The sequence below is a fragment of the Protopterus annectens genome, chromosome 5.part1, assembly GCF_019279795.1.
Source record: "Protopterus annectens isolate FY-2018-M chromosome 5.part1, PAN1.0, whole genome shotgun sequence".
Taxonomy (NCBI): Eukaryota; Metazoa; Chordata; order Ceratodontiformes; family Protopteridae; genus Protopterus; species Protopterus annectens.
In genome coordinates this window covers 400,843,368-400,871,157 of record NC_056736.1, presented here as the reverse complement: position 1 = coordinate 400,871,157, position 27,790 = coordinate 400,843,368, and the positions used below count along the sequence as shown (strand labels likewise).

At 42.8% G+C, this 27,790-nt stretch overlaps 1 protein-coding gene across 1 annotated transcript in view; it reads left to right on the top strand.

Moving 5' to 3' along the window:
• The window catches only part of SCML2 (Scm polycomb group protein like 2), a 2,608,432-nt gene extending 2,581,085 nt beyond the window's left edge, over positions 1–27,347 (top strand). Inside the window, exon 20 of the mRNA XM_044073060.1 lies at positions 26,325–27,347. Within this exon, the coding sequence (XP_043928995.1) occupies positions 26,325–26,450 (126 nt within the window). The 3' untranslated portion in view covers positions 26,451–27,347. The remainder of the gene's footprint in view (positions 1–26,324) is intronic.
• Positions 27,348–27,790: the final 443 nt, after the last annotated feature.

The window sequence follows — 27,790 nt, the reverse complement described above, 5'->3', positions numbered from 1 at the left end:
CATAAGGTAAGATATAAAAGATTTTAGTAAATGCTGAAGTAAACAATGTTACAGTATTTTGTAGTTATCATGGGAGCCAAGGGGCATAGATTGAGAAACTAGGAATATGAAGGTGTTGGAGAGCAATCCAGTGTGATCAGGAAGAGTCGGGGAGAGGGTTTTTTTTAATAGATATACTTGATGTAGGGATTGTGTTCTAGGTTTTGGCCATGCAATCTGAGTGGAGACTATATCCAGCATTTTTTTTTTTTGTGGTTTGTAAATGGTAAGGGTTTTTTTTATCATTGTATCAAAGGAGACAGTTTGGGAGACAGTTATGTAGGATGGTATTGGTAGGGGTAGCAAGGCAAGCAGCAAGATTATTTATTGTATGAGTTAAGAGAAGGTGAGTATATGACAGATGATGGGGTAGTTATGTCAGTTTAGTATTCCAAGTGCAGAGCATAGATGGTTTTGATGAGGTTTATTAGATGGGATCTTGCATCCTCACTGTAATATCATTCTAGCTTAGATTTTATAGAAACCTAAAGACTTGTCAGGATGGGAGAGCAATATAGAAAGGAGGGTAATGGATATGTCATAGAGTTGCTTTAGTGGAATTTGTAAGAAATTTCTTGGCTGTATACTTCATTTGTAGTTTTTGGCGATTTTTTTTTTTTTTTTTTTTTTTTTTTTTTTTTTTTAATGATGATTTGTACCAAAAAATCAAACTTAAGGTGATCTATTGTCATACCTAGCAGTTTTGCATTCAGTTTTAGTATTCAGAGAAGAGACATTTGAAATATTTTTGTCTTAGATATTTGGTTTTGTGAAGAAGTAGCATTTTTTTGTTTTTTTTTATTTTTTTAAGCAAAGGTTGACTGTCACTGTGACATCTTTCAGTGGAGCTAAAGGTAACTTGTGTTTGCTGATGGATAAGGCTATCAGAGAAGCAGAAAACAGTAGACTTATATGTGTATTGTATAAGAAAGGCTTGTTGCCAAGATGTGTGAAGATTATTAGTGAAAATATTAAAAAAGTAGATGACCAAGAAAAAAAAAAACTTGTGATGCACTAATGTTAAGGGATAAGTAAGGCGAAACAGTGCAATGTGATAGGCACAGCGAAGGCATTTGTAACATATCCAATGTCTGTTTTCATCTGATTCAACATGTGGGACGTTGGATCTGACCTCAGCGTCTTATACCAGAGCATTAGATCCAAAACCTGCGACTCTTCCCCTACCCACACTTCCTCTCTCCTGCCTGAATTACCTCAGATCTCATTTGACACCTGTAAAACCAGTCATCTTTACCAAGAGCTCCACCCTGTTTTTCATGATAAATGAAATATCATTGACCTTTTTCTTCCTCCTTTTAGTAATTAGATTACTGCATTTACTATTTACTGTTTAAATTTAGTGCTAGTATTTAGTAGTAGGAATTTAGACTACTTAGTTCTGTTTTTTGGCATGTAATTTTATAGAATTTTCTAGTGACTTTCTTAACTGTTGCTCATAGTTTCTTAACTAGGTTTGTATAGATAAGTTTGTTGATAGTTGTAAGTCTTCAAAACCTTTCTTTTCTGATGATGAAAAAGTCTACTGGATTTAAAAAGTGTTTGCCTTGTAGACATAAGATTCCATCACAAAACCCACACTCTTTTTGCATGTACTACTTAGAGCCTTCCCACTTGCAGGACACCTGCAGTATTTGTGCTACCTTTGTCACAAGGGCTCTTCAGGGAAGAAAAGGAAAAACTTATTCTGAAAGGACACTTTCTCCACAGACAGGGTCCAAAATGTCCACAGATCCGAAAGCACCATCTGCCTCTCCTTCCACTGACAAGAAAAGCAAAAAAGAGAGAAAGGCAGAGATAAGTTGAAGGAAAAGCATAAGGAGAGTGAGTCTGAAAAAGGACAAGAAAGTATAGACAAAGCTAAGAAAAGGTCTCAGGATCCGAGTGCTATTTCGGGTCTGATACCTAAGCTTTTGAGCCAGTAGGATCCTACTGCATCCAGGATCCAAACTCCCTTCTTAAAAACTTCCTTTTTTTCTGGGCTGATTAGCCCCAGTCTTCACTCCCTCATACTTCAGAAGCTGCCTCCAAGATTTCCTTCAGTAGGTTTTTCTTCATGATCCAGTCGATTCACTAGAAGTTTAACCAAAATGGACGTCGACCATATGATGAGGAAGTTTCTGAGGACACACATTCAGCTGGGAGTCCTTCTTGCTGCATCCCTAAGGAGAGGACTGGGATTAGATCCTTCAACACTGGCCATACTTATTCAGATGTATTTTCCTTTTCTGGAGCCAACGCACGAGTCCCACCACTGTACCAGCATTGGATTCAATAGCCCTGGAGACTTTGTCTTTGACTTTTTCCTATACGTTCTTGACACCGATTCATTTGGATAGAGTCTCAGAGCCAAAGAATCAGAGTCATGGCCCCACTGGTGGAGTTGACTCTGAAGTTTTCATAGCCGTCCCTACCCCTTGGGTCTGGATAGCTCCTTTCCAAGGTCTTCCTTGAAACCATCTGCCTTTGGAGTTGAAAAGCCTGCCGGTTTGGCTGTTTTGGGTGGTTCTTCCATGGCTCCATTGGCTGAGTCAGCTTTCAAGGTTGTGGAGAGGGCTTTAGCTGAACCAAGAAGACTGATGTGTGCATGGAATTCGGATCCATCTCTACTCCCTCTGGAGCCTGTATCACATTCATGTTATTCAGATCGGCAGGGACAGGCAGACCCAATTCGCTTTGAGATTCTCGATGTGCGAGTTTCACATCTGACTCCCAAGGTGTCTCCTCCAGAAGCCCCAGGACACATTTCCCAGAAAAGTACTTGCAAGCAGAAGCATGTGGACTCCTCTCCTGAGTCTGTCACTGAGGATGTTGCCTTAGATGATGGAGAAGATGCCCCAAGATCCTTCCCAAGGATGTGTCTTTTAGAGACATTTTGGAATTGATAAAACAAACAGAGGGGATGGTTCACAGAAGTTCCTCCTTCTGATGAGTCAGTGTTTATTGAAGCTTTTAGAACCAAACCCTTAGTCCTGGGTGATCCCACTTCTTAACGTCTTGATTGATCTTGTCACTCAGAAGACTTGAAAGGAACCTGATGTAACAGAGCCTATTCTGAAAAAGTCGGACAAGATTTTAGTTGCCTCCAAAGATGGGAAACCTTGGTCCAGGGGTCTCCTCGAAAATGCCATGGTGGTAACAGCAACCACAAAAAAGGAACTGTGTGAATAAAGTTCCTCTGTCCATCCCCCAAACAGGGAGTCAAGGGAGTTGGACAGACTGGGGAAATGGCATATGCTTCAGTGACATTTGCACTCCAAACGCTGAACTGTCTAGCACAACTGACACATTTCCAAAGAGACTTGTTCATGGGGCTTTCCAAGTCACTTTCGTGTAGTTTACCTATCGATGTCCAGAAAACAGTGGGCACCCAAATGTCTACTCTGTAATCTTCCTGTAATGTTGCCGTGAGACCTGTCTTAACACAGCTGATGGTACCCCGTATGATGGTTCTACCTTGTTTGGACCAAAAGTGAAAGAAGTGCGTACCAGGAGCAAACAGGATGGTAAGACCTTGTCTGCTGTAGGGATCCGTTTTTCTAGTCCTCGAAATTTCTTTTCTAAGAATCAAAAAGGAGGTAGGAAAATGTGGTTCAAAAAGTCCCAAGGTGGTTGTCCACCATTACACTTCTGGGGACATGCCTCCTGGGAGGTAACCTGACTGGTATTCACTCACGAGGCAGAGGCAGTCTGAAAAATTAAAGTTTCCATGGGCTGTTCACCGAGAAACTGTATCAGCATCCCTGAACATTTGCTGACTGCTGCACTCTGGATGCATTTCCTTGCACCCTCCAACCTGTTAAATAGCTTCTAATTCACAGGTGTTAAGGATTGCCACCAGAGGTTATACAATACCCTTTTTAGATTTCCCAGGAGCAGGACTAAAGATTCCCAATGCTCCACCCAATTAGTTGGAATCTGCAGCAGCAGAGGTTTCAGAGTTGCTAGACAAAGGAGTCATCCAACTGGTCCCCCCAGACCAGATATAATCCGGAGTCTATTCTAAGATCTTTTTAGTTACAGGGGACCTCGGACCAATATTGGATCTCAGCAGTCGAAATCAGTATGTCAAACAGACTAAATTCTGGATGGTCACAGGGCAGTGCATTCTACCTGTTTTGAAGAAGGATGTTTGTATGTGCTCTGTCAATCTCCAGGATGCCTGTTCTATCAAGATGCTGAAACAGTCCAGGAGATTCCTCCATTTCCAGCAGGAAGCCAATAACTATCAATTCAGAGAACTGTCATTTGCTGACACCGCAGCTCCCCTGGGTGTTCACCAAGATAATGGTAGTCGTAGCATCTTATCTCCAGCTACAGGATCCAGTTCTTCCCATATTTAGATGATTTGCTTCCAACTTCTGTCTCCAAGGATCTACAGTTACAACACCAGTCAGGCCTTATATCTCCGGCAACTCACTTTGGAATGTCAGTATACTTGAACAAAGCAAACTATTCCCCTCTCAGAGCATAGAATTTATAGGCTGCCAAACAGACATAGTACATCAGATAGCAAAGCTTCCCCTGGTAAAAGTCAGATCTTTAAGGTCCGTAGCCTTTCAAGTTTTACAATACTCTTGACGTCAAGCAAGAGTCATTCTGTGACTCTTAGGACTGGTGGCTACCTCTGTCACTCTGGTCCCTTTGGCCAGATATCACATGACAGTTCTTCAGTAGACATTAGCAGTACAATGTCCAAAGAAACTCTAGCCTCTTCACAACAGGATTCCATGATACTGGCTTGCAAGGATCATATATAGTGGCGGATTACATCCCAGACAGTTGATCAGGGCAGAGCCTTCTGTCCTATGACTCCCAAAGACAAACTCATCACGGATGCCTCCATTCTAGGTTGGGGGGTATTACGAAGGGAAGACTGTTCAAAGGATGGCAGTCATTAACAGAAACCAAATTTCATATCAATATCATGAAGTTGATAGTCGTCCTTTTAAAGCTTAAGGCTTTTCAGGACCTCTTACCCAAGGATGTGATCACCATCCACTTGGACAACATGTCAGTGGTTTGGTACATCAACAAGCAAGGTGGAACACATTCCTATCTCCTTTGCCAGAATCCATGAGAGGTTGGCAGTGGGTGAGGTCTTCAAACTGCTTTCTAGTAGAAACACACATCCCTAAGATGTCCAATGTTCTAGCAGAACCATACTGTTTCCTCACGAGTGGTCTCGCAAAAGAATAGTGGCAGCGGAGATTTTCAGTCACTGGGGCCAACCTTGCTACAACCTTTTTACTTCGTATCTCAACAACAAATGCAGAAGTTACTTCACTCCCATCCCTCCACAGGGACAGTCACTGAGAGATGCCCCAGTCCATTTTTGGTCCCCAAATCTCCTTTACATTTTTCCACCACTTCCCCACATAACTAAATTCATTCAGAAAGCCATGGAACACAAGACCAGGGTAATCCTCATTGCCTCCTTTTGGCCTCCCCTTTCTTTGGCCCCATTTTCTGCAAACATCAGGGGTTTCTGTATCTCACCCAGGATTTTCTCAGTAACCCATCCAGGATATCTCCACCAAATCTCCAATCTAAGGTTACCATATGTCCAGGTTTCCCCGGACACGTCCTCTTTTTTGGGCTCCTGTCCGGGTGGTTTTTGAAAATTTTGCGATTTGTCTGGGTTTTAAAACCCGGACAAATTGCAGAATTTTCCAAAACAGACATCCCTATTTTGGAGTTTTTTCTCCGCTTTGTTTTTTATTGGCTCATATGCCGGTATACGAGCCAATCAAAAAATGGAGCTCTGTTCAATGCGGAACTGCTTGATGTTCCGCATTGAACAGAGGAGGGTCCGCTGTGAGCGGAGCTCTGTTCATTGCGGAACATATTATTTCAGCCTCTTAGGTTGAAGAGCAAAAAAAAAGTCTTTAGTTTTTTTAGTTTTTATTTTTCTGTCTCTTCAATCTAAGAGGACAAAATAATATGTGCTGGTAGCAGCCCTTTTTTTTCATCCTCTTTCACATACAGAGAGTTATGGTAACCCTACTCCAGTCCCTAAAACTAACTGCATGGTTTCTCCAATATTTAACGATTGCCAGAGATGCCAGGCTGTCTGCACCAGTAGTCCATATAATCTCTTCCTCTCAGAGGGATTCGACCAAGTAAATTTTATTTAAATTGAAATGTTTCTGTATATGGGCCTCTTCAAAGGGATTCAGCCCCTTTACCAGTGATTTTGGAGATTTTCATCGTGTTTCACGGTTGCAGTCATTACTCTTGGGTTATCCTGCTGGCAGGCCACCCTCGGTCGGCCAGAATTCCAAAGTCTAGGTCCGGCGTCGGTTGCTGTCGCCTCTTCCTTGATGTCAGTGCGCCAGGGGTATAAAAGATGCAGCCGATGCCATTTTCTTCAGTGTTTCTTGCCGCGCGGTGCCCAAAGCAAAAGCAGTTCTCAAGTGCCGGTCGGCCAACTCCTGAGATTTTCAAATCCGAATTTCAGAACCGAAGTCTTCATTAAAGTTAAGTACCCCGTTGGGGAAACTTTTTTCTTGCTCCAGACCGATGTCAGAAAAAATTAACAATTGTATTTCTTGTGGGAAGCAAATACCTCATAAGGATTTTCACTCTTACTGTATTCCTTGCCTAGGTCCTGATCACAACGTTGCTAGCTGTCGGTTTTGTGCTAGATTCAACCAATGCACTATCAAGCGTCGGTTCGATTTTGCATTTCTTTACTTTGGCCGAAGATTTAATTATATAATACCGTCGGACCAGCCGACAACCAGAGTTTACAAAAAACGCAAGGACAAGGAAACGGATAGGCATCCGAGGTCCAAAACCGACGACGAAGCCTCTGCTAAGCTAGTCGCCGGTTCTCAGTGAGGCACTTTAGCAGCCCCTGGCGCCCGCTACCTCAGAGCCACAGGCTGCTTCCGACTCCCACGTGGAGCCGACTGGGCCTCTGGAAACTCAAGGTATTGAACACTCGGAAATCATTCCCTCAGATGGGTCTGGAGCCGCTGAGCAGGCATTGGCTTCTGAGGGTGTCTACAGACTTACACAACTATATATTAAGCCATCTTCAGCTTCAAAGACTAAAGCAACTCTAAAGACAAAGAAACAAGTACAGCATTCTCCTACTCGGACTTCCATGCCTAAAAAACAGATGCTCAAAATGGCCGAAGACCTAATTAGTTTGATCAGGGGCACCCATCCCCCTCCTGGTAAGAGGCCTAGGCAAGAGACTGAGTATGATTCTTCTGATCAGGTTTCTGTTTCCTCTAATTCCTCTTCTGAACAGGATTACTCCATGCTTCCCTATGAGGATTCTGATGCTGAAGAATCCATTCCTTCAGCCTCTCCTCCTGAGGATTATTCTTTTGGGGAAACCCTGCATACCATGAGGGAGCATTTCCACTTGGAGAGCCAAGATTATTCTGAATCTAAGAAAAGGCTCAGAGACTTTCTGCTACTCTCAGCACAGACCCCTTGCTATTCCACCTGTCCTGGATATTGTAGATGTATTTTCAGAGTCCGGCCTGTCCCCTGACTCTTTACCCCCTGCACCTGCTAAGCCCGACAGGTACTACAGGGTCCTGGATTCTCATAAATTCCTATATAAAAACCCCGCTGCTGAACCAGAAACTATATCTCAGGGTCCCAAAGAGGTTAAAGCTTCCACTGCAAAAAACCCTGTCCCCTCTGAGAGGGATTCTAGGGCTCTAGACAAATGGGGGAAAAAAGTCTACACTTCTGCTACCCTGGCTGTAAGGGCTTTAAATTGTCAGTTTCATATGCTTAAATATCAGCAATATTTGATATCACTGCTTAATCAGAAATTGTTGACAAATACTGAAGGTTCAGATAACAAAGAATTGCAGGATTTATTGCATGCAGCTGAACAAGTGGGAAAGCATACTTTGCAATGTGGTTATGATTCACTGGAGGCCTCTTGCAGGGCCGCTGTTACAGGTTCTGTTATTAGAAGGCATGTTTGGTTAAAGGAACAGAATCTGCCTGATCATGTTAAAGCAAAATTATTAGATGCACCATTACAGCATGATACTTTGTTTGGTACTAAAGCAGAAGAGGTGTTGAAAAAAATGGAGGATAAAGCAAAATCCATGCAGACAGTCAAGGATTTCTTACAGGTGCAGCCACCCAGGTTTAGCAGGAATTGGCCCACTAAAAATTGGTCCTTTCCAGTGTCAGACCACAAAGAGGCAGATACAGGTGTCCCAGAGGCAGATCTCAGCCCCAGTGCTCATACAGGCCTAAACAATGGGGTGCTCCTACCTCCAAAAGCGGAGAAGACAAACCACAACCTTACAGGAAACAGTCCCAATGACTTTCCTCTTCCAGATCCAAGCACTTTTCTTTTGGCAGCCCCCTTAGGGGGAAAACTAGCACTTTTTTCATCAAATTGGCAAATGGTTACCCAAGACAAATGGGTCCTGAACATAGTATCCCAAGGCTACAGGTTCCATTTTCACACTCTACCAAGGTCAAAAGGCATGCCAGACCTGCGACACAATCAATGGGCAGAGGCACAAAAACAAATTACAGCCCTCATGGACATGAGGGCCATTCAGCAAGTACCTCAATAAGAGCAGGGGCAAGGATTTTACTCCAGACTTTTTCTAGTACCCAGGAAGGACAAAACCTGGAGACCAATTCTGGACCTGTCAATTTTAAATACGTTTCTGGAAGTTCCAAAATTCAAGGTGTTGACTCTACAGCAGCTACTGCCCATGCTGGGCAAGAAGGCTTGGCTCGTAAATTTGGACCTAAAAGAGGCATACCTGCATGTCCCAATCCGACAATCTTGCAGAAGATACCTCAGATTCATAGCTGGCTCAATGCATTACCAATTCTCTGCACTGCCCTTTGGCTTATCTACTGCGCCCAGGGTCTTCACAAAATGCCTGGCACCAGTAATAGCGTTTTGCAGACAAAAAGGAATTCAAATATATTCGTACTTGGACGACTGCCTAATTCAAGCAGAGAACAAAGACATTCTTCTGAAGCATCTGGCGTTTGTAAAAAGATTACTAATTGGCCTAGGGTACACAGTAAACGAAAATAAATCAAACCTAGTGCCCTCTCAAGAGATAATATTCCTGGATGCAAGCTTAAATACAACTGCCCAGATGGCTTATCTCACGCCAGACAAATAAAAGCATCTGACTACTTACTTCATGAGATTGGCAACACAAACCCACTTATCTGCAAGGAAAATCCTGCAGGCCTTGGGTTTCATGGCATCTTGCATTCTACTAATTCCATATGCCAGACTGCATATGAGGAAACTACAATGGTACCTAAAAAGTGTTTGGACTCAGCATTGCCACAGCCTGGAGACAGTAATTGCACTCATTCCCTGCCTACAACAGGAGTTTCGATGGTGGGCAGAAGCCTGTCACCACAACAAGGGTCTGCCATTCAGTTTACCCACAGCCAGACATGGGAGCCCATATGGCAGGAAAATGTATTCAGGGCACATGGTCTGCAAATCAGATGCATCTTCACATCAATCAAAAAGAGATGCTAGCTGTTCAAAATGCCCTGACAGCTTTCAAGGACCTGCTTCATCCAGGACAGTTACTGATAAAGACAGACAACATTACAGTCATGTGGTACATAAACAAGCAGGGGGTACACATTCCTACCACCTATGCAGACAAGCAATGACCTTATGGGACACAGCATTGGCTTTTCAAATTCACCTGCAAGCACAATTCCTGCAAGGAAAAACAAATACTCCGGCAGACTAAGCAGAAACCTCATGGATCCCCACGAATGGAAACTGGATCCACAAGTCTTCAGCATGATAATAAGGAAATGGGGATGCCCAGACATAGTTCTATTTGCCTCCCCTCACAACTGCCAATTGCAGAGATTTTGCACACGGATTTATCACAAGCAAGCATGGAAAGTGGACGCCCTATCCTTCAGCTGGAAAATTCTAACGGTATATGCTTTTCCCCCACTGCCTCTCCTTCCCAGGGTACTCCTAAAGGTCAGACAAGAGAAGCCAAAAATGATACTGATTGCACCAGACTGGCCACGCCAACACTGGTACCCAATCCTAAAGAGCTTGTCTCAAGGTCCAGCATGGATATTGCCTCAAACTTCTCACTTGCTGACCCAACAAAACAGTCAGATCCTGCACAACCAACTCAGGACCTTAAATCTGTTAGCATGGCGGATAATGTAGCCATTCAGAACACTCCTCTTTCAAAAGCTGTTATGGATGTTATTTTGGAGGCCAGGAGGCCCAGCACCAGAAAATCTTATGCAGAAAAATGTAAGAGATTCTGTGCTTGGAACCAGGAACAAGGCATTGACACGTGTACCAAATATCCCTCAGATTTTACAATACCTAAATGAGATGCTGAACAGAGGCCTTTCCTTCTCATCAATTAAGATTCATGCCTCTGCCATTTCAGCCCATTACAATACGGAACCACCTATCTTTTCTCATCCTTTAGTAAGGTAGTACCTCAGAGGGGCCAAAAACATTAGGCCTCCAAGGAGAGCACCAATTCCTGCCTGGGACCTCAATTATGTTTTGGAAAAACTCACACTGCCTCTTTTCGAGCCAGCATTAACAGCAGATATAAAAGTCTTATCCTGGAAAACAGTTCTGCTCCTAGCAATAACCTCTGCAAGGTAGGTCTCGGAGTTACAAGCACTCATGGCTGTGGAACCTTTCATCATTTTTCATCCAGACAGGGTTTCTCCGAGGACAAACCCTACATTTATGCCTAAGGTGGTGTCCAGTGTGGCCCTTAACCAAACCATTCACTTGCCAACCTTTTATCCGAATCCCACAGAACAAGGGTGAGAAGATTCTGCATTCTTTGGACATACACAGGCAGTTACGCTTCTACTTGGACAGACCTAAAGCTTTCAGAAAGACTGAGCAACTTTTAGTGTCATATGCTGCAGCATCACAAGGAAAGGCTATCTCAAAATAGACTATTTCTAAATGGATAGGCCATTGCATCCGTTTCTGCTATTTTCAACATGGCAAATCAGTGCCTAAGGACATTAGGCCTCATTCCACCAGCGCAGCAGCCACTTCAGCAGCCTTCCTCAGAGGAGTACCAACCAAAGATATCTTAGAGGCTGCAACTTGGAGTTCAGTGCACACCTTCACAAAGCACTACCACTTACAAGTCCAGAGCAGGCTTTGCCATTGCAGTTCTGCAGGGCCTCATAGCCTCTCCTAATCATATTTAGCCCAGCCACCCTTCCTCAGCTTTGGGATTCAACCCAAGAGTAATGACTGCAACAGTGAAACACGATGAACATAGTACAGTTGTGTACCTACCATAAATGTAGATGTTAGAGTGTATTCACGGTTGCAGTCCAGGTTACCCACCCACCATCCCCCTTTTCCTTGCTGGGACTTATCTGCACTTCTCTATCCTATACAGCCTAATTGGTGTATTTGCTTGTAGATGAAGGAAATGTTATTTTTGTGCATGCAATTTTATTGGCATATTTTTCAGCCTACCAATTTGGGGGCACCTGACATCTGGGGCAACAAAAACTGAAGAAAATGGCGTCGGCTGCATCTTTTATACCCGTGGCGCACTGACGTCAGGGAAGAGGCGACAGCAACCGACGCCGGACCTAGACTTTGGAATACTGGCCGACCGAGGGTCGCCTGCTAGCAGGATAACCCAAGAGTAATGACTGCAACAGTGAATACACTCGAACATCTACATTTATGGTAGGTACACAAGTGTACTTTTCTTTCTGAACATTTTTATGGCAGGCTTTGATACCCTACAGTCAAAGTCCAGATAGCCACCATTTCAAAGTTTCACATAGGACATAATGATATTTCTGTTGCTTTTCTTAAGGTGGCCAAGGCCTTTCTTAGAGGGACATTATTATTGAGATCTCCAGTTAGTAATCTATTCTGTCCTTAGGATATTACAATTTTATTTCAGTCTATGGCCCAAAAACCTTTTGAACCTGCAGCTTCATCAGAGCTAAGATTCCTTTCTTGAAAAACTTTCTTTTTGGTTGCCATTACATCAGCAAAAACGTATAGTGAAATTACAAGCACTTTCATGCAAACTGCTGTTCCCTTTTTTTTTTTTTTTTTTCCTTCATAAGAACAGTTTCACTAAGGACACACCCCTATTTCCTTCTCTTGGTGGCTTCAGAATCTAACCTGAAGGAACAAATTGATTTGCCAGTATTCTTTCCAAGCTTTGGTAACATATGAGAATATACCCTACATACCTTACACATCAATAGGCAACTCAGGTTCTATCCACACCATATTAAAGGCTTCAGAAAGTCTTGACTGATTGTTTGTATCCTTTTCCAAAACAAAGCCAGGACAACGTGGATCTACAGTTACTCTTTCAAAATGCCTAGCAGATTGGATTTCATTTGTTTATAAGGTAACACTCTAAATCTAAGGCTCACTACCAGAGCGATGGCAACTTCAACAACATTTGCAAAAAGAGTGCCTGTCAGTAATATATGTGCTGCAGTGACTTGGCCTACAACTCATACCTTCATATTTCATTTTAAGTCTAGTACTCTCACATCTTTTAGCTCTGCCATACTCAGGAATGGACTTGCTTGAGTCCACCCAGGTCCCTTCTTGGGTAGCTTGGGTATCTGTCCCACATGTTGAATCAGACAAAAATAGACATCAGATATGAAAGTTATGTACTTAACATAAAGTTAGACCTGTGTTGTCTTATTTCATCTGGTTCAACTCCTGTCCCTCCTTCCCCCTTCCAAATTGTCATTTTCTTCTAGTGATTTCCTCTTTAGTGGATTTCCCTCAATATTTTCTCCTTTTCTCTGTTATTTCTTGTATTATTTAAGATCAGTTGTATTCACCCAGCAAATTCAATCTGAGGTAATTCAGGCAGGAGAGAATTATTGGTAGGGAAGGAGTTAGAGCTCTTGGATCCAGTACTCTGGTATGAGGTGCTGAGGTCAGATCTGACGTCCTACATGTTGAACTGGACGAAATTACATAACTTTAAATTTTTTTTTTGTGAGAAACTGTGCCGAAGGCTTTTAAGAATAAGGAAGAGGCAAATTTGCCTTTGTCTCTGGCTTTATTGATGGTATCCTATATTGCATTCAGCAGAACAGGTTGGAAAGCATACTTTGCAATGTGGTTTTGATTCCTTGGAGGCCTCTTGTAGGGCCGCCATAACTGGATCTGTGATTAGAAGGCATGCCTTCCTCAAGGAGCAAATTCTGCCTGATCATGTTAAAGCTAAATTGTTGGATGCCCCTTTGCAGCATGATACTCTGTTTGGTAATAAGGCAGAAGAGGTTTTAAAGAAAATGGAAGACAAAGCTAAATCTATGCAAACTGTAAAAGATTTCTTGCAAGTGCAGTCACCCAGGTTCAGTAGGCACTGGCCTACTAAAAAATGGTCCTTTCCTGTGTCCAGCAGAGCCACTCAGGGCAAACCCAGGTGCTCAAAGGCTCCAGATATCAATCACAGGGTTCTTACAGGTCCAAGCAATGGGGTGCCTCCACCTCCAAATCTGGAAGAAACAAAGCACAACCCTACAGTATGCAGTCTCAATGACTTTACTCTACCATCTCCAAGCACTTATCTTTTGGCAGCCCCCTTGGGGGGGGGGGACTAGCACTTCATGCTCGAAATTGGCAGTTAATTACCCAGGACAAGTGGGTATTAAACAGTATCCCAGCGGTACAGATTTCATTTCCATACTTTGCCAATTCCAAACGGATAGCCGGATCTGCCACAAAACCAGTGGGCAGAGGCCCAGAAAAGTACAGTTTTGTACCTACCATAAATGTAGATGTTAGAGTGTTCACACTGCTGCAGTCATCACACTTGGGTTATCCTGCCGTCAGGCTGTCCCGCAGTCGGTCAGAGTTCCAAAGTCTTGGTCCGGCGTCGGTTGCTGTCGCTCCTTCCCTGGCGTCAGTGCGCCAGGGGTATATAAGATGCATCCAACGCCATTTTCTTCAGTTTTTCTTGCCCCAGATGTCAGGTCCCCCCAAGTAGGTAGGCAATACGTATTGCTAATAACAAGTATACATATAAAATAAAAAACAATACCTTCAGTTACAAGCAAATGCACCACAAAGGTTATATAGGATAGAAAGGTATAGATAAGGCCAGTTAGTTCAGAGGGGATGGAGGGAGGGTAACCTGGACTGCAGCAGTGTGAACACTCGAACATCTACATTTATGGAAGGTACAAAACTGTACTATGTTCATTGTGTTGCACTGCTGCAGTCATCACACTTGGGTAGAATCCCAAAGCTAAGGTTGGGTGGCTGGTCCATAAGGAGTTAGGATTGGCTATGAGGCCCTGCAGAACTGCAGTGGCAAATCCTGCTCTGGATTTAGAGTAAAGAGGCAGGTGGTAATGCTTGGTAAAGGTGTGCACTGAACTCCCAAGTTGCAGCCTCCAAAATTTCCTTGGTAGGTACTCCTCTGAGAAAGGCCGTTGAAGTGGCTGTAGCCCTGGTGGAATGTGGCCTAATGCTATTTGGGACTGATTTTCCATGCTGTGTGTAGCAGTAATGAATACAGTGTCCTGTCCATTTGGATATAGTCTGCTTTGAGATAGCCTTGCCCTGTGATCCTGCAGCATATGCTGCAAACAGTTGCTCAGTTTTCCGGATAGCTTTTGTTTTGTCCAAGTAGAAGCGTAGCTGCCTGTGTATGTCCAAAGAGTACAGAAGTTTCTCCCCTTTATTCTGGGGGTTTGGATAAAAAGTTGGCAAATGGATGGTTTGGTTAAGAGCCACATAAAGGCATAAAGGTAGGGTTTGTCCTTAAAGAAACCCTGTCCTGATGAAAAATTATGAAAGGTTCCACTGCCATCAGTGCCTGTAGCTCTGAGACTCTTCGTGCTGAAGTTACTGCCAGGAGCAGAGCTGTTTTCCATGATAATAATTTTAGATCGGCTGTATTGGCTGGCTCAAATGGTGGCAGGGTCAGTTTTTCCAAAATGAAATTGAGGTCCCAAGTTGGTGTTGGTGCCCTCCGAGGTGGTCTTATGTTTTTAGCCCCTCTGAGGTACTGCTTTAGCAAGGGATGAGAGAATAAAGGAGGATCCGTGTTGTAATGTGCTGAAATGGCAGAGGCGTGGATCTTGATTGATGAGAAGGATAGGCCTCTGTCCAGCATCTCAGTTAAGTATTGTAAAATCTGAGGAATGTTTGGAACAAGAGGGTCAAGGCTTTGAGCCTGGTTCCAGGCGCAGAATCTCTTCCATTTTTCTGAGTAAGCTTTCCTGGTGTTAGGCCTCCTGGCCTCCAAAATGACATCCATAACCGCTTTAGAGAGAGGTGTTGCCTTTTTGACTAATGAATCTGCCATGCAGCCAGGTTTAGGATTTTGAGCTGACTGTGCAGGATCTGATTGTTTTGTTGAGTCAAAAGGTGTGGAATTTGAGGCAAAATCCATGGTGGGCTTTGAGCTAGGTTCCTTAAGATAGGGTACCAGTGCTGGCGTGGCCAGTCTGGAGCAATCAGAATCATCTGTGGTTTCTCTTGTCTGGCTTTTAGGAGTACCTTTGAAAGGAGAGGCAGAGGCGGGAAGGCATAAACTTTTTGGTTTTTCCAGCTGAACAGAAGGGCATCCACTTTCCATGCTTGGTTGTGATAAGTCCTTGTGCAGAATTTTTGTAGTTGGCAATTCAGTGGGGAGGCAAAAAGATCTATGTCTGGGCATCACCATTTTTGTGTTACCATGCTTAATATTTGTGGATTCAGTTTCCATTTGTGAGGGTCCATGATATTTCTGCTTAGATCGTCTGCCAGAGTATTTTTCTTTCTTGGCAGGAATTGTGCTTGCAGGTGAACTTGGTACATTAGAGCTGTGTTCCACAAGGTCATGGCTTGCCTGCATAGGGGGTAAGAATGAGTTCCCCCTTGCTTGTTTATGTACCACATTACTGTGGTGTTGTCTGTCTTTAATAATAATTGTCCTGGATGCAGAAGGTCCTTGAAAGCTGTTAGGGCATTTTGAACAGCCAGCATCTCTTTTTGATTGATGTGAAGATGCATCTGGTCTGTGGTCCACTTGCCCTGAATGCATTTTCCTGCCATGTGTGCTCCCCAGGCGTAATCCGAAGCATCTGTTGTTATAGTCTGCCTGACTGTGGGTAGGGTGAAAGGCTGACCCTTGTTTAGGTGACATGCCTGTGCCCACCATCGAAACACCTGTTGTAGGCAGGGAATCATTGGTATTACTGCTTCTAAACTGTGAGAGTGTTGAGTCCAAACACTTTTTAGGTACCATTGTATTTTCCTCATATGCAGTCTGGCATATGGTATTAGTAGTATGCAGGATGCCATGAATCCCAGGGCCTGCAGAATTTTTCTTGCAGGAAGATGGGACTTTTTTGCCAGTAATTGAAAGTATTGAGTTAGTTGAACTTGTTTGTCTGGCGTGAGGTAAGCCATCTGGGCCATTGTATTTAAGCTGGCACCCAGGAATATAATCTGTTGTGAGGGCACTAGTTTTGACGACTTTTCGTTTACTGTGTACCCTAGAGAAGTTACCAACCTTTTTACAAACGCCAGATGCTGTAGAAGAATGTCCTTTGTCTCTGCTTGAATGAGGCAGTCGTCCAGGTATGGATACATTTGAATTCCTTTTTGTCTGCAAAATGCAATTACTGGTGCCAGGCATTTTGTGAAGACTCTGGGTGCAGTAGATAAGCCAAAGGGCAGTGCAGAGAATTGGTAGTGCATTGTACCAGCTTTGAATCTGAGGTATCTTCTGCAATTTTGTCTGATAGGGACATGCAGGTATGCCTCTTTGAGGTCCAGAGTCACAAGCCAAGCGTTCTTGCCCAGCATGGGTAGAAGCTGCTGTAATATCAACATTTTGAATTTTGGAATATCCTGGTAAGTATTTAGAATTGAAAGGTCTAATGTGGGCCTCCGGGCCTTGTCCTTTCTGGGGACCAGGAAGAGTCTTGAGTAAAATCCTTGTCCTTGTTCCTGCTGTGGTACTTTTTGAATAGCTCTCATGTCCATGAGGGCTAAAATATGCTTCTGTGCCTCTGCCCATTGATTTTGTGGCAGGTCTGGCATTTTTTTTAGCCTTGGTAAAGTATGAAAGTGGAACTTGTAACCTTGAGACACAATATTTAGAACCCATTTATCTTGGGTGATTGTTTGCCAGTTTTGAGAAAAAAGTGGTAGTCCCCCCCCCCCCCCAAGGGGGCTTCCAAAAGGGAAGTGCTTGGCATACGAAGGGGAAAGTCATTGTGACTGTTTCCTGTAAGGTTGAGACTTGTCCTCACCTCCTTTTGGGGTTGAGGTGCCCCACTGTCTTTGTCTGTTTGAGCCTTGGGGTTGAGATCTGCCTCTTGGGCATCTGTATCTGCCTCTCTGTGGTCTGTCTGACACTGGAAAGGACCAATTTTTTGTAGGCCAATTTCTGCTAAATCGAGGTGGCTGTACCTGTAAGAAATCCTTGACTGTTTGCATAGATTTAGCTTTATCCTCCATTTTCTTTAACACCAAACAAGGTATCATGCTCTAAAGGAGCATCCAATAATTTTGCATTAACATGATCAGGTAAACTCTGTTCTTTTAACCAAGCATGCCTTCGAATCACTGAACCTGTAACTGCGGCTCTACAAGAGGCCTCTAAAGAATCAAAACCACATTGCAGAGTATGTTTTCCCACCTGTTCAACTGCATGCAATAAATCTTGCATTTCTTTACAATCAGGAGCTTCTGAGCTTGCAAGCATTTTCTGTTTTAACTGAGCCATTAAATATTGTTGATACTTAAGCATGTGAAACTGGCAATTTAAAGCTCTTACTGCTAAGGTTGCAGAAGTGTATACTTCTTCCCCCATCTATCCAAAGCTCTGGAATCTCTGTCAGAGGGTACTGGATTTTTTGCAATGGAAGCCTTAACCCCTTTTGGACCCTGGGAAATAGTTTCTGGATCAGCAGAAGGGTTTTTATAAAGAAACTTGTGAGAGTCTGGGACTCTGTAGTACCTATCTGGCTTGGCTGGTGCAGGGGGCAAGGAATCGGGAGATAAGCTGGATTCAGAGTACACATCATCCACAATGTCTAGCACAGGCAGAATAGCCAGGGGTCTGTGCTGAGGCAATAAAAGGAAATCCCCGAGCCTTTTCTTAGATTCTGAGTAATCCTGACTTTCCCAATGGAAATGCTCCCTCATGGTATGTAAAGTTTCCCCAAAAGAATAATCCTCGGGAGGAGAGGCTGAAGGGATAGATTCTTCAGCATCAGAGTCCTCATAGGGGGGTAGAGAGTATTCCTGGTCTGAAGAGGAATCAGAGGAAATGGAAACCTGATCAGAGGAATCATAGTCTGTATCCTGCCTAGGCCTTTTCTCAGGAGGGGGATGGGAACCCCTGATTAGAGTAATGAGGTCTTCGGCCATTTTAAGCATTTGTTTCTTAGGCATGGAGGTCTGTCCAGGAGAATGCTGTACTTGTTTCTTTGTCTTTAGTGGTACTTTTGTCTTGGCTGTTGTTTTTTAATGGTAAGTTGTGAAGGTCTGAAAACACCCTCAGAAGCCGATGCCTGCTCAGCGGCTCCGGACCCATCTGAGGGATTAGTTTCCGTAGGCCCAATACCTTGAGTTTCCAGAGGCCTAGTTGTCTCCGCGTGGGAGTCGGAGGCGGCCTGTGGCTCTGAGGTAGCGGGTGTCAGGGGCTGCGAAAGTGCCTCATTGAGAACCGTCGTCTGTCCTAAAAGAGGTTTCGTCATCTGTTTTGGACCTTGGATGCCTGTCTTTATCCTTGTGTTTTTTCGGTATTGCGGTCATCGGTTGAGCCGACGGCATAGTATAATTGAACCTTCAGCCAAAGTAATGCAAAGCAGATTCAAAACGTCTTTTTATAGTGCGTTTGTTAAATCTAGCACAAAACCGACAACTAGTGACGTCGTGATCAGGGCCTAGGCATGGAATACAGTAAGAGTGGAAGTCCTTATGAGGTGTTTGCTTTCCACAAGAAATACGATTATTAACTTTTTCTGACATCGGACTGAGACAAGAGACAAGAAAAAAGTTTCCCCAACGGGGTACTTAGCTTTATTGAAGACTTCGGATCTGAAATCCGACTTTGAAAATCTCAGGAGTCGGCCGACCGGCACTTGAGAACTGCTTCTGCTTCGGGCACCGCGCGGCAAGAAAGACTGAAGAAAATGGCGTCGGATGCATCTTGCATACCCCTGGTGCACTGACGTTAGGGAAGAAGCGACAGCAACCGACGCCGGACCAAGATTTTGGAACTCTGGCCGACTGCGGGACCGCCTGACAGCAGGATAACCCAAGTGTGATGACTGCAGCAGTCATCACAAAACAACAACAACAAATCCTTTTAACTCGAAGGAATTGGGACTTTGGGATGTTCTTGTTGACATGCTGGGTGTAGAAACTGGTGGCATGTAGTAAGGTATTGAATTGGGGAAATTTTCTAAATATCTCACTCTCGAGTGTTGGTATCCATTCTTTTTACCAAAACATCCAAAAAGGTAATTTCAGATCTAGAAAAAGTCAGCTTAAACTCAATCCCCCATATATTACCATTTAGATACTCAAGGAATTCCAAAAGGAATTCCTCATTAGCTCTCCACACCATCCAGCAGTCATCAAGATACCTCCTCCAAATATCCATCTCGTTAATAAAGATATTGTGACTGATGTCATAAATTACCTGATCCTCCACATACACCATAAATAGATCTGCATAAATGGGGGCAAAAGAAGCCCCCATAGCAGTGCCCTGTGTCTGCCAGAAACACCTGTCCTTAAAAAAGAACACATTGTGAATCAGGACCTGTTCAGTCATGCATACCAAGAGGGTATTAAAACCAGGCTTATAAATGTTGACCTTATCCAACCAGTATTGCAGGGCCAAAAGTCCTGCCCAATGGGGAATACTGGTATATAGGGAGGTGACATCCAGGGTGCACAAAAACCAATGGGACTCTAGTTGGGTCTCAGAGATAATAGAAAGGAACTGTGTAGTATCTTGGATTCTAGAACGTATATGTACCAAAAGTGGTTTTAAATATAATGTAAGAAATTCAGAAAGGGGTTCCATAAGGGAACCCCTACCTGATACAATCAGTCTCCCGGGCAGCCTTATGGGGTCTTTATTGATCTTCGGGAGAAAATAGATATATTGCCTGCTAGGAAAATCAACCTTAAGTTGATGACACACTTCATCATTAATGATGCCCTCCTCTGTAGCCAAATCCAAAAACTTGTCGACATCCTTTTTAAATTGCAAAGTGGGGTCCACTTGCATTTCCTGATAATGATTATAATTGGATAACTGGCTATCAGCTTCGGCTTCATAGTCCCCCAGATCCTGGACCACCACTGCTCCCCCTTTGTCTGCTGAAAGAACAACAATATCCTTGTTAATCCATTTATCCAAACATATTCTCTGATCTTTATTCAAATTATCTTTAAACCTGTCCTGTTTATATAGATATAAATGTAAATCTTTAAGGACAGCATTTTGAAATGTTTGGACAATGGGTTGCATAGGTGGCCTGAACCTGGAGGGCCGAAAGCGAAATTCCCTAACCTCAGAGGCATCATGACAGTCCCATGAAAATAGCATTTCAAATTCAAATTTCGACAAAATTTAACCACATCCTCAGCAAAAAAATGTTCTTGGACAAAAAACCCAGGGACAAAACTTAGTCCTTTATTCAATATATCAACTTGTTGATCATCAAATAACACTGAGGAAATGTTATGCACATTGTTAACATTGGATGCTAAATCCTGGTCATCTGTTAAAGGATGTTCCCCAGCCCATCTGGGTTTGTGATGCTTTCTCCCCCCTCGTCTCTGGGACTTGTACCTAAAGGGGTCTTTCCAATAAAACCTCTATCCAAATTATTCCTCTTGGAAATTGGGGAAATGCTAATATGAGTATCCTCCCATTCAGTATTGGAGGATGAGTCCTCGCCAGATGGCGTGGACTCCCTGCTCCTTTTCTTCAGAATAGATTTAGGCCGAATAAATGTCATTCTCTTAGATGAATCTGTGGGCATATCAAATTTGACTCTAGGTCGCAATTCAAATGGCTTCCCCCCATCATAGTCTCCTACATCCCCAGTAAATTTTTATTCTAAACACATATCTGGATATTCCAAAATTCAAAATGTTGACTCTACAGCAGCTTCTGCCCATGTTTGGCAAGAAGGCTTGGCTTGTGACTTTAGATCTAAAAGAGGCATACCTGCATGTCCCAATCAGACAAACATGCAGGAGATACCTCAGATTCAAAACTGGCTCAATGCACTACCAATTCTCTGCACTGCCCTATGGCTTATCTACTGTGCCCAGGGTCTTCACAAAGTGCCTGGCCCCAGTAATTGTATTTTGCAGACAAAGAGGAATACAAATATATCCTTACTTGGACGACTGCCTTATTCAAGCCGAGAACAAGGACATTCTTCTACAGCATCTGGCATTTGTAAAAATATTACTGACAACTTTGGGGTACACAGTAAACGAAAAGAAATCAAAACTCGTACCCTCTCAAGAGATAATATTCCTGGGTGCAAGCTTAAATACAACTGCCCAGATGGCTTATCTCATGCCAGACAAACAGACAACTGGCTACTTATTTCATAATGTTGGTAACAAAGACCCAGTTATCTGCAAGAAAAATTCTGCAGGCCTTGGGTTTCATGGCTTCCTGCATTCTGCTAATTCCATATGCAAGACTGCATATGAGGAAACTTCAGTGGTATCTAAAAAGTGTTTGGACTCCACATTGCCACAGCCTGGAAGCAATAATTACCCTCATTCCCTGCCTGCAACAGGAGTTTCTATGGTGGGAAAAAGCCTGTCAACACAACACGAGACAGCCATTCTCCTTACCCACAGCCAGGCAGACATTGACAACAGATGCATCAGATTACGCCTGGTGGGCCCATATGGCAGGAAGATGTATTCAGGGCACATGGTCCGCAAGTCAAATGCATCTACATATCAATCAAAAAGAGATGCTAGCCGTTCAGAATGCCCTGACAGCCATCAAGGATCTACTTCATCCAGGACAACTACTAATAAAGACGGACAATACTACAGTCATGTGGTACATAAGCAGGGAGGCACACATTCCTACCCCCTCTGCAGGCTAGCCATGAACTTGTGGAACACAGCATTGACTTACCAAGTACATCTGCAAGCACAATTCCTGCCAGGAAGGATAAATACTCCAGCAGACGAACTAAGCAAAAACCTAATGGATCCCTGCGAGTGGAAATTGGATCCACAAGTCTTCAGCATGATAACAAGGACCTGGGGATGCCCGGACATAGACCTATTTGCCTCTCCGCACAACTACCAACTACAAAGATTCTGCACAAGGACTTATCACAAGCAAGCATAGAAAGTGGATGCTCTATCTTTCAGCTGGAAAAATGTAACAGTATATGCCAATCCTCCTCTGCCTCTCCTCCCCAAGGTCATCTCAAGGTCAGACAAGAGAAACCAAAAATGATACTGATTGCCCCAGACTGGCCCCGCCAGCACTGGTACCCAATACTAAAGAGCTTGTCTCACTGCCCAGCCTGGACATTACCTCAAATTCCTCACTTATTAACCCAACAAGACAGTCAGATACTGCACAGCCAACTCCAGACCTTAAACCTGGCAGCATGGCAGATAATGTAGCCTCTCAAGACACACCTCTCTCTAAAGCAGTGATGGATGTTATTTTGGAGGCCAGGAGGCCTAGCACCAGAAATCTTATGCAGACAAATAGAAGAGATTCTGTGCTTGGAACCAAGCACAAAGTATTGACACGATTGTTCCAAATATTCCTCAGATTTTGCAATACTTAACTGAGATGCTGGATAAAGGCCTTTCCTTTTCATCAATTAAAATTCATGCCTCTGCCATTTCAGCTCATTACAATACAGAACCACCAATTTTTTCTCATCCATTACTAAGGCAGTACCTCAGAGGGACCAAAAACATAAGACCTCCAAGGAGAGCACCAATACCTGCATGGGACCTCAACTATGTCCTGGAAAAACTTACACTGCCTCCATTTGAGCCACCCTCTGCAGCTGATATAAAATTCTTATCCTGGAAAATAGCTCTGCTCCTAGCAATAACCTCCACTAGAAGAGTCTCAGAGTTACAGGCACTCATGGCTGTGGAACCTTTTATCATTTTCCATCCTGACAGGGTTTTGCTGAGGACAAACCCTACATTTATGCCTAAGGTAGTGTCCAGTGTGGCCCTTAACCAAACAATTCATTTTCCTACTTTTTATCCAAACCGACAGAATAAGGGTGAGAGAATTCTGCATACTTTGGACATTCACAGACAGCTACATTTCTACTTGGAAAGAACCAAAACTTTCAGAAAGACTGAACAACTTCTAGTGGCATATGCTGCAGCATCACAAGGAAAGCCTATCTCAAAACAGACTATTTCAAAATGGATAGGCCACTGCATTCATTTCTGCTATTCACAGCATGGCATATCAGTGCCTAAGGGCATTAGGCCACATTCAATGAGAGCAGCAGCCACTTCAGCCGCCTTCCTCAGAGGAGTACCAACCAAAGACATCTTAGAGGCTGCAACTTGGAGTTCAGTGCATACCTTTACAAAGCACTATCACCTACCTCTCTACTCTAAATCCAGGACAGGCTTTGCCACTGCAGTTCTGCAGGGCCTGAAAGCCTCTCCTAATCCTATTTAGCTCCAGCCTCCCAACTTTAGCTTTGGGATTCAACCCAATTGTAATGACTGCAACAGTGAAACACGATGAACATAGTACAGTTGTGTACCTACCATAAATGTAGATGTTCGAGTGTATTCACTGTTGCAGTCCAGGTTACCCTCCCACCATCCCCCCTTTTTTCCTTGCTGGGACGTATCTGTACTTTCCTACTCTATACAACATATGTGGTGTATTTGCTTGTAGATGAAGGAAAAGTTGTTTTTTTTGCATGCATGCTTATTGGCATAATTAGGCTACCATTTTAGGGGCACCTGACATCTGGGGCCAGAAAAACTGAAGAAAATGGCGTCGGCTGCATCTTTTATACCCCTGGCGTCAGGGAAGAGGCGACAGCAACCGATGCCGGACCTAGACTTTGGAACTCAGGCCAACTGCGGGTAGCCTGCCAGCAGGATAACCCAATTGTAATGACTGCAACAGTGAATACACTCGAACATCTACATTTATGGTAGGTACACAACTGTACTTTGACTGGGGCATTCAGTTCTTAGGATGATACATGCAGATCGTCACTTTTATGACCATCGCTCGGCTGTACTATGCGATGTCGCACTTACCTTGCAGCAGCTTAAGTCTTTGGTATACTGGCTGGACGTTCAGGTCGCCTAGGCAAAATCTCCCTCATGTTATGAATACTGCAACATGGAAGAGAAGGACATCTATGTTTATGGTAAGATTTTACACAACTATTCTGTATGAAACATAAGTACATGTTAATGTGCAGTTTCTGGGTGTAGTATTTTTTTTACAGACTTTATTAACTTATCTGTAAAGTTACTACAGCAGTTATTTGCAGGGTTATATTCTACACCTCACGGTTAAATTAAGAATTATGAAAAGTAGATTTTCTCATCTGTGTAAGCGGGAATAAGTGGCAGTTTGCAGGCCCTACACAAACTTACCTTCAAAATATTGAATATATCGTATGTGGCTTTTACCTCAACCAGAGAGAGAACTGTCTTATGCTGACTGACGTTAGAACATTCCTCTCTATACTGACACCAGTATATCATACTTGGAGGTCTTGGTTTGAGTACCAAATGAAAATATATATTTTTTTGTCATTCGTTTCATTATCTTTTGAACTTGTCATGTTGTCTAAATACAGTAGTCAGCTCAGGTCTGAAGTAGCTTACTCTGAGTTGCAGTATGGTTTATTTGGCTTTTGGTGTTAAATGCAGACTTCCCCTGGGTTTTCCAACTTTGGTGTGACCCCGGCTAGTTTCTTCAACTGTGTAGCATTTTTTGTTCAGGTGAGCTATTTCCTTTTCATTGTTTTCCTCTGCGGTGCACAGAAGAGTATGACCTCTTCAAAGGACTATTGAAAAGTACAGAGGATGCATTTCTACACCTAACTATCTTCGGCTGTGAGGGTGTTTATAGGTGCAAGTTAATCTTTGCAAAAATCCATTCCTCCTTTCGCTGTTTTAGTCAGTTCATTTTTATTTGTTTTCTACAAAAACATCTTTTTTCTTGTCCTGCTTCCTTGAAGCAGTGCAGCTCACTTGCAGATAACCGGATGTAACCACTGATCACCAGTATACTTTCCTAACTCTGATCATGCAGTGTCCATTATTTTCTGCTTTTGTGGCATTCATGCTTACTGTGTCGTATTGGGAATGCTATTTCCCAGAATGCTGTTTTCTTTTAACTATGTAATGCCTGCTTTCTTCTATGGGAGTTTCATTTCATGTCTATTTTATGTCTTCTCTGTACCCTGCAATCTTTTTACACTGTCTGTTTCTGGAATCTTTTCTTTGCAAAAAAAAAAAATTCTCATTCATAGTCCAAGCTTCACTAAAAGAACAGTTTATTTCATGCAGTGTAAGATGAATGACTGCATTGACTACCATTTTCCTCCCGAAGTATCTAGAACTGAGATATTTCAGCTCAGCAAGTTTTCTTAATGAAATTCAAACTCATTCATATATGTTGTTTACATATATCAATATAAAATCTGGTAATTTTCAGTCAGCGACAGGTTGAAATGCCCTTTGAAAGTGTAGTTTGCCTCATTACAGGTTGTGTCTCACTTAATGCCCCTCCACACAATGTCTGACTGCATTTACGTCCATAGTGTGCAAGCAGACATAAATGTAATTGGCCATTGTGCAGATAGACTTTAAGCGAAGCGCGTTACACAGTATAGGGTGTTCACTTAACATCCACGCCGCTTAACATTCTCTGGAGTAGAGCCTATCCCAAACATTAAGTGGCACATACCTGTACATCAGTGTAGAGGTGCAGACAGAAAGGGTTACCCAGGAACATTTTAGTATTTATGCCTCAGTGGTTCTTGGTTATTGAATGTTTCAAAATGTTTTAGATTTACTCCACTGATTGTAGAAACACCCGACAGGTGCATTTATTGAGTCAGTGACAAACAGCCTGAGTGGTTTTGCATTTATATTTTGATAACATCTCTTAATATATGTTGGTGTATCCTTCCAAAAACAAGAAATGCATTTTAATTTACATTGTGTAATATAGTGTTCAGTCTGCATTTTGCACTGATGCACACGTTTCTTGTTTCTCTAGGAAATTGATGGAAAGGCGTTGTTGCTGCTAAGAAGTGATATGGTAATGAAGTACATGGGTCTTAAGCTGGGGCCAGCTCTAAAGCTTTGTTATCACATTGAGAGACTTAAACAAGGGAAATACTAGGCTTTCTGGATACCAAGTCTTGTGCACCAACAGGCGGACCTCATTTACATACAAGGCTTTGTTTTCTTCTCCTACTTCAAGAATCACTGATGAAGCATTGTCTGTGCGGTTGCTGGACAAGGAAAGTACTCTACACCCTACACAGTGATACAGGGAAAAAGCATATAACAAGCGGATATTTTTGATCCCTCTTTTATGGAGTATTTTTAACAACCTTACATAAAATGGATATATTCATTATCACGTTCTCAGTTTTACATCTTTATTGCACATGATGCAGCAGCATTTTGAGCTGTACCCTTTTTTGGCAGACTTCTAGTGTTTTATGTAGATTTTTTTTATCAAAACCAAACCAGCTGAAGCCCAAAGGATAACCGTTTGAAAACATTCCACGTTAATGTACGTGGGCAAGTGTATACTTCTGTATTAAAAGAAGGCTTTAAGTTATCCAGCACAGAAGAATGGCCTTGGCTTAATAGAGGATATTTTTTGGGATTTCTAGTGCTCCAGTGGAGCAGCAAACCTCATGTACAGCTGTGACAATTTCCAGGAAGAGAAAATAACTATGATTAATAGTTTCTTTCTCAAGATTTATTTTGTTATGCACAGGTATCTTCGCCTTGATAAATTATGCAGACTTGCGTTGTATATTTCCTTGGCAAATGCTTTTCTGCCCTTGTTATGAAGATTGTAGTCTCATATCTACCATTTGTATCTGATTTACTTAGCTTTGTGTATATGCTCATTTGTTTGTTTTGCTACACATTATTTTCTGTTATTTAAACTAGGAAAATGTTGCAGGTTACAATGTCCATGCTTTTTGAAATATAATGAAATATATTTTACTAATAAAAGCGATGTACAAACTGGGGTGTAATAAACGGGTAAGTTAAGTAATTTTGTTGTGGGCTTTGGCAGTTAATGCAATAATTCATTGGTACCAGTTCAGATAATTCATATTTGCCAGTCAGATTGTTCCTGATTTTCCTTTTGATTGGCTTCCCTAGTCGCTGTGCCTCTGCAGCTGTTGCTATGCTCTTTTTTTTCCCTCTGGAGTATGTACATTTTTGTCAAAATGCTTTTTGTTTTGCAGGTATACTTTAAGAATCCCCAGAGTGAGTCAGTTAAAATATTGCAAGTTATGGGCAGCACAGATGTTCTTCATGTTTCACTGTTGCAGTCATTACATTTGGGTAATCTGCTGGCAGGTTGCCCTCAGTCGGCCTTATTAACAAAGTCTTGGGTCCTGTGTCTGTTGCTGTCCCTTCTTCCATGACGTCAGGTCGTCAGGGGTATAAAACATGCAGCCGATGTCATTACATTAGTCTTTCTTGCCTCGC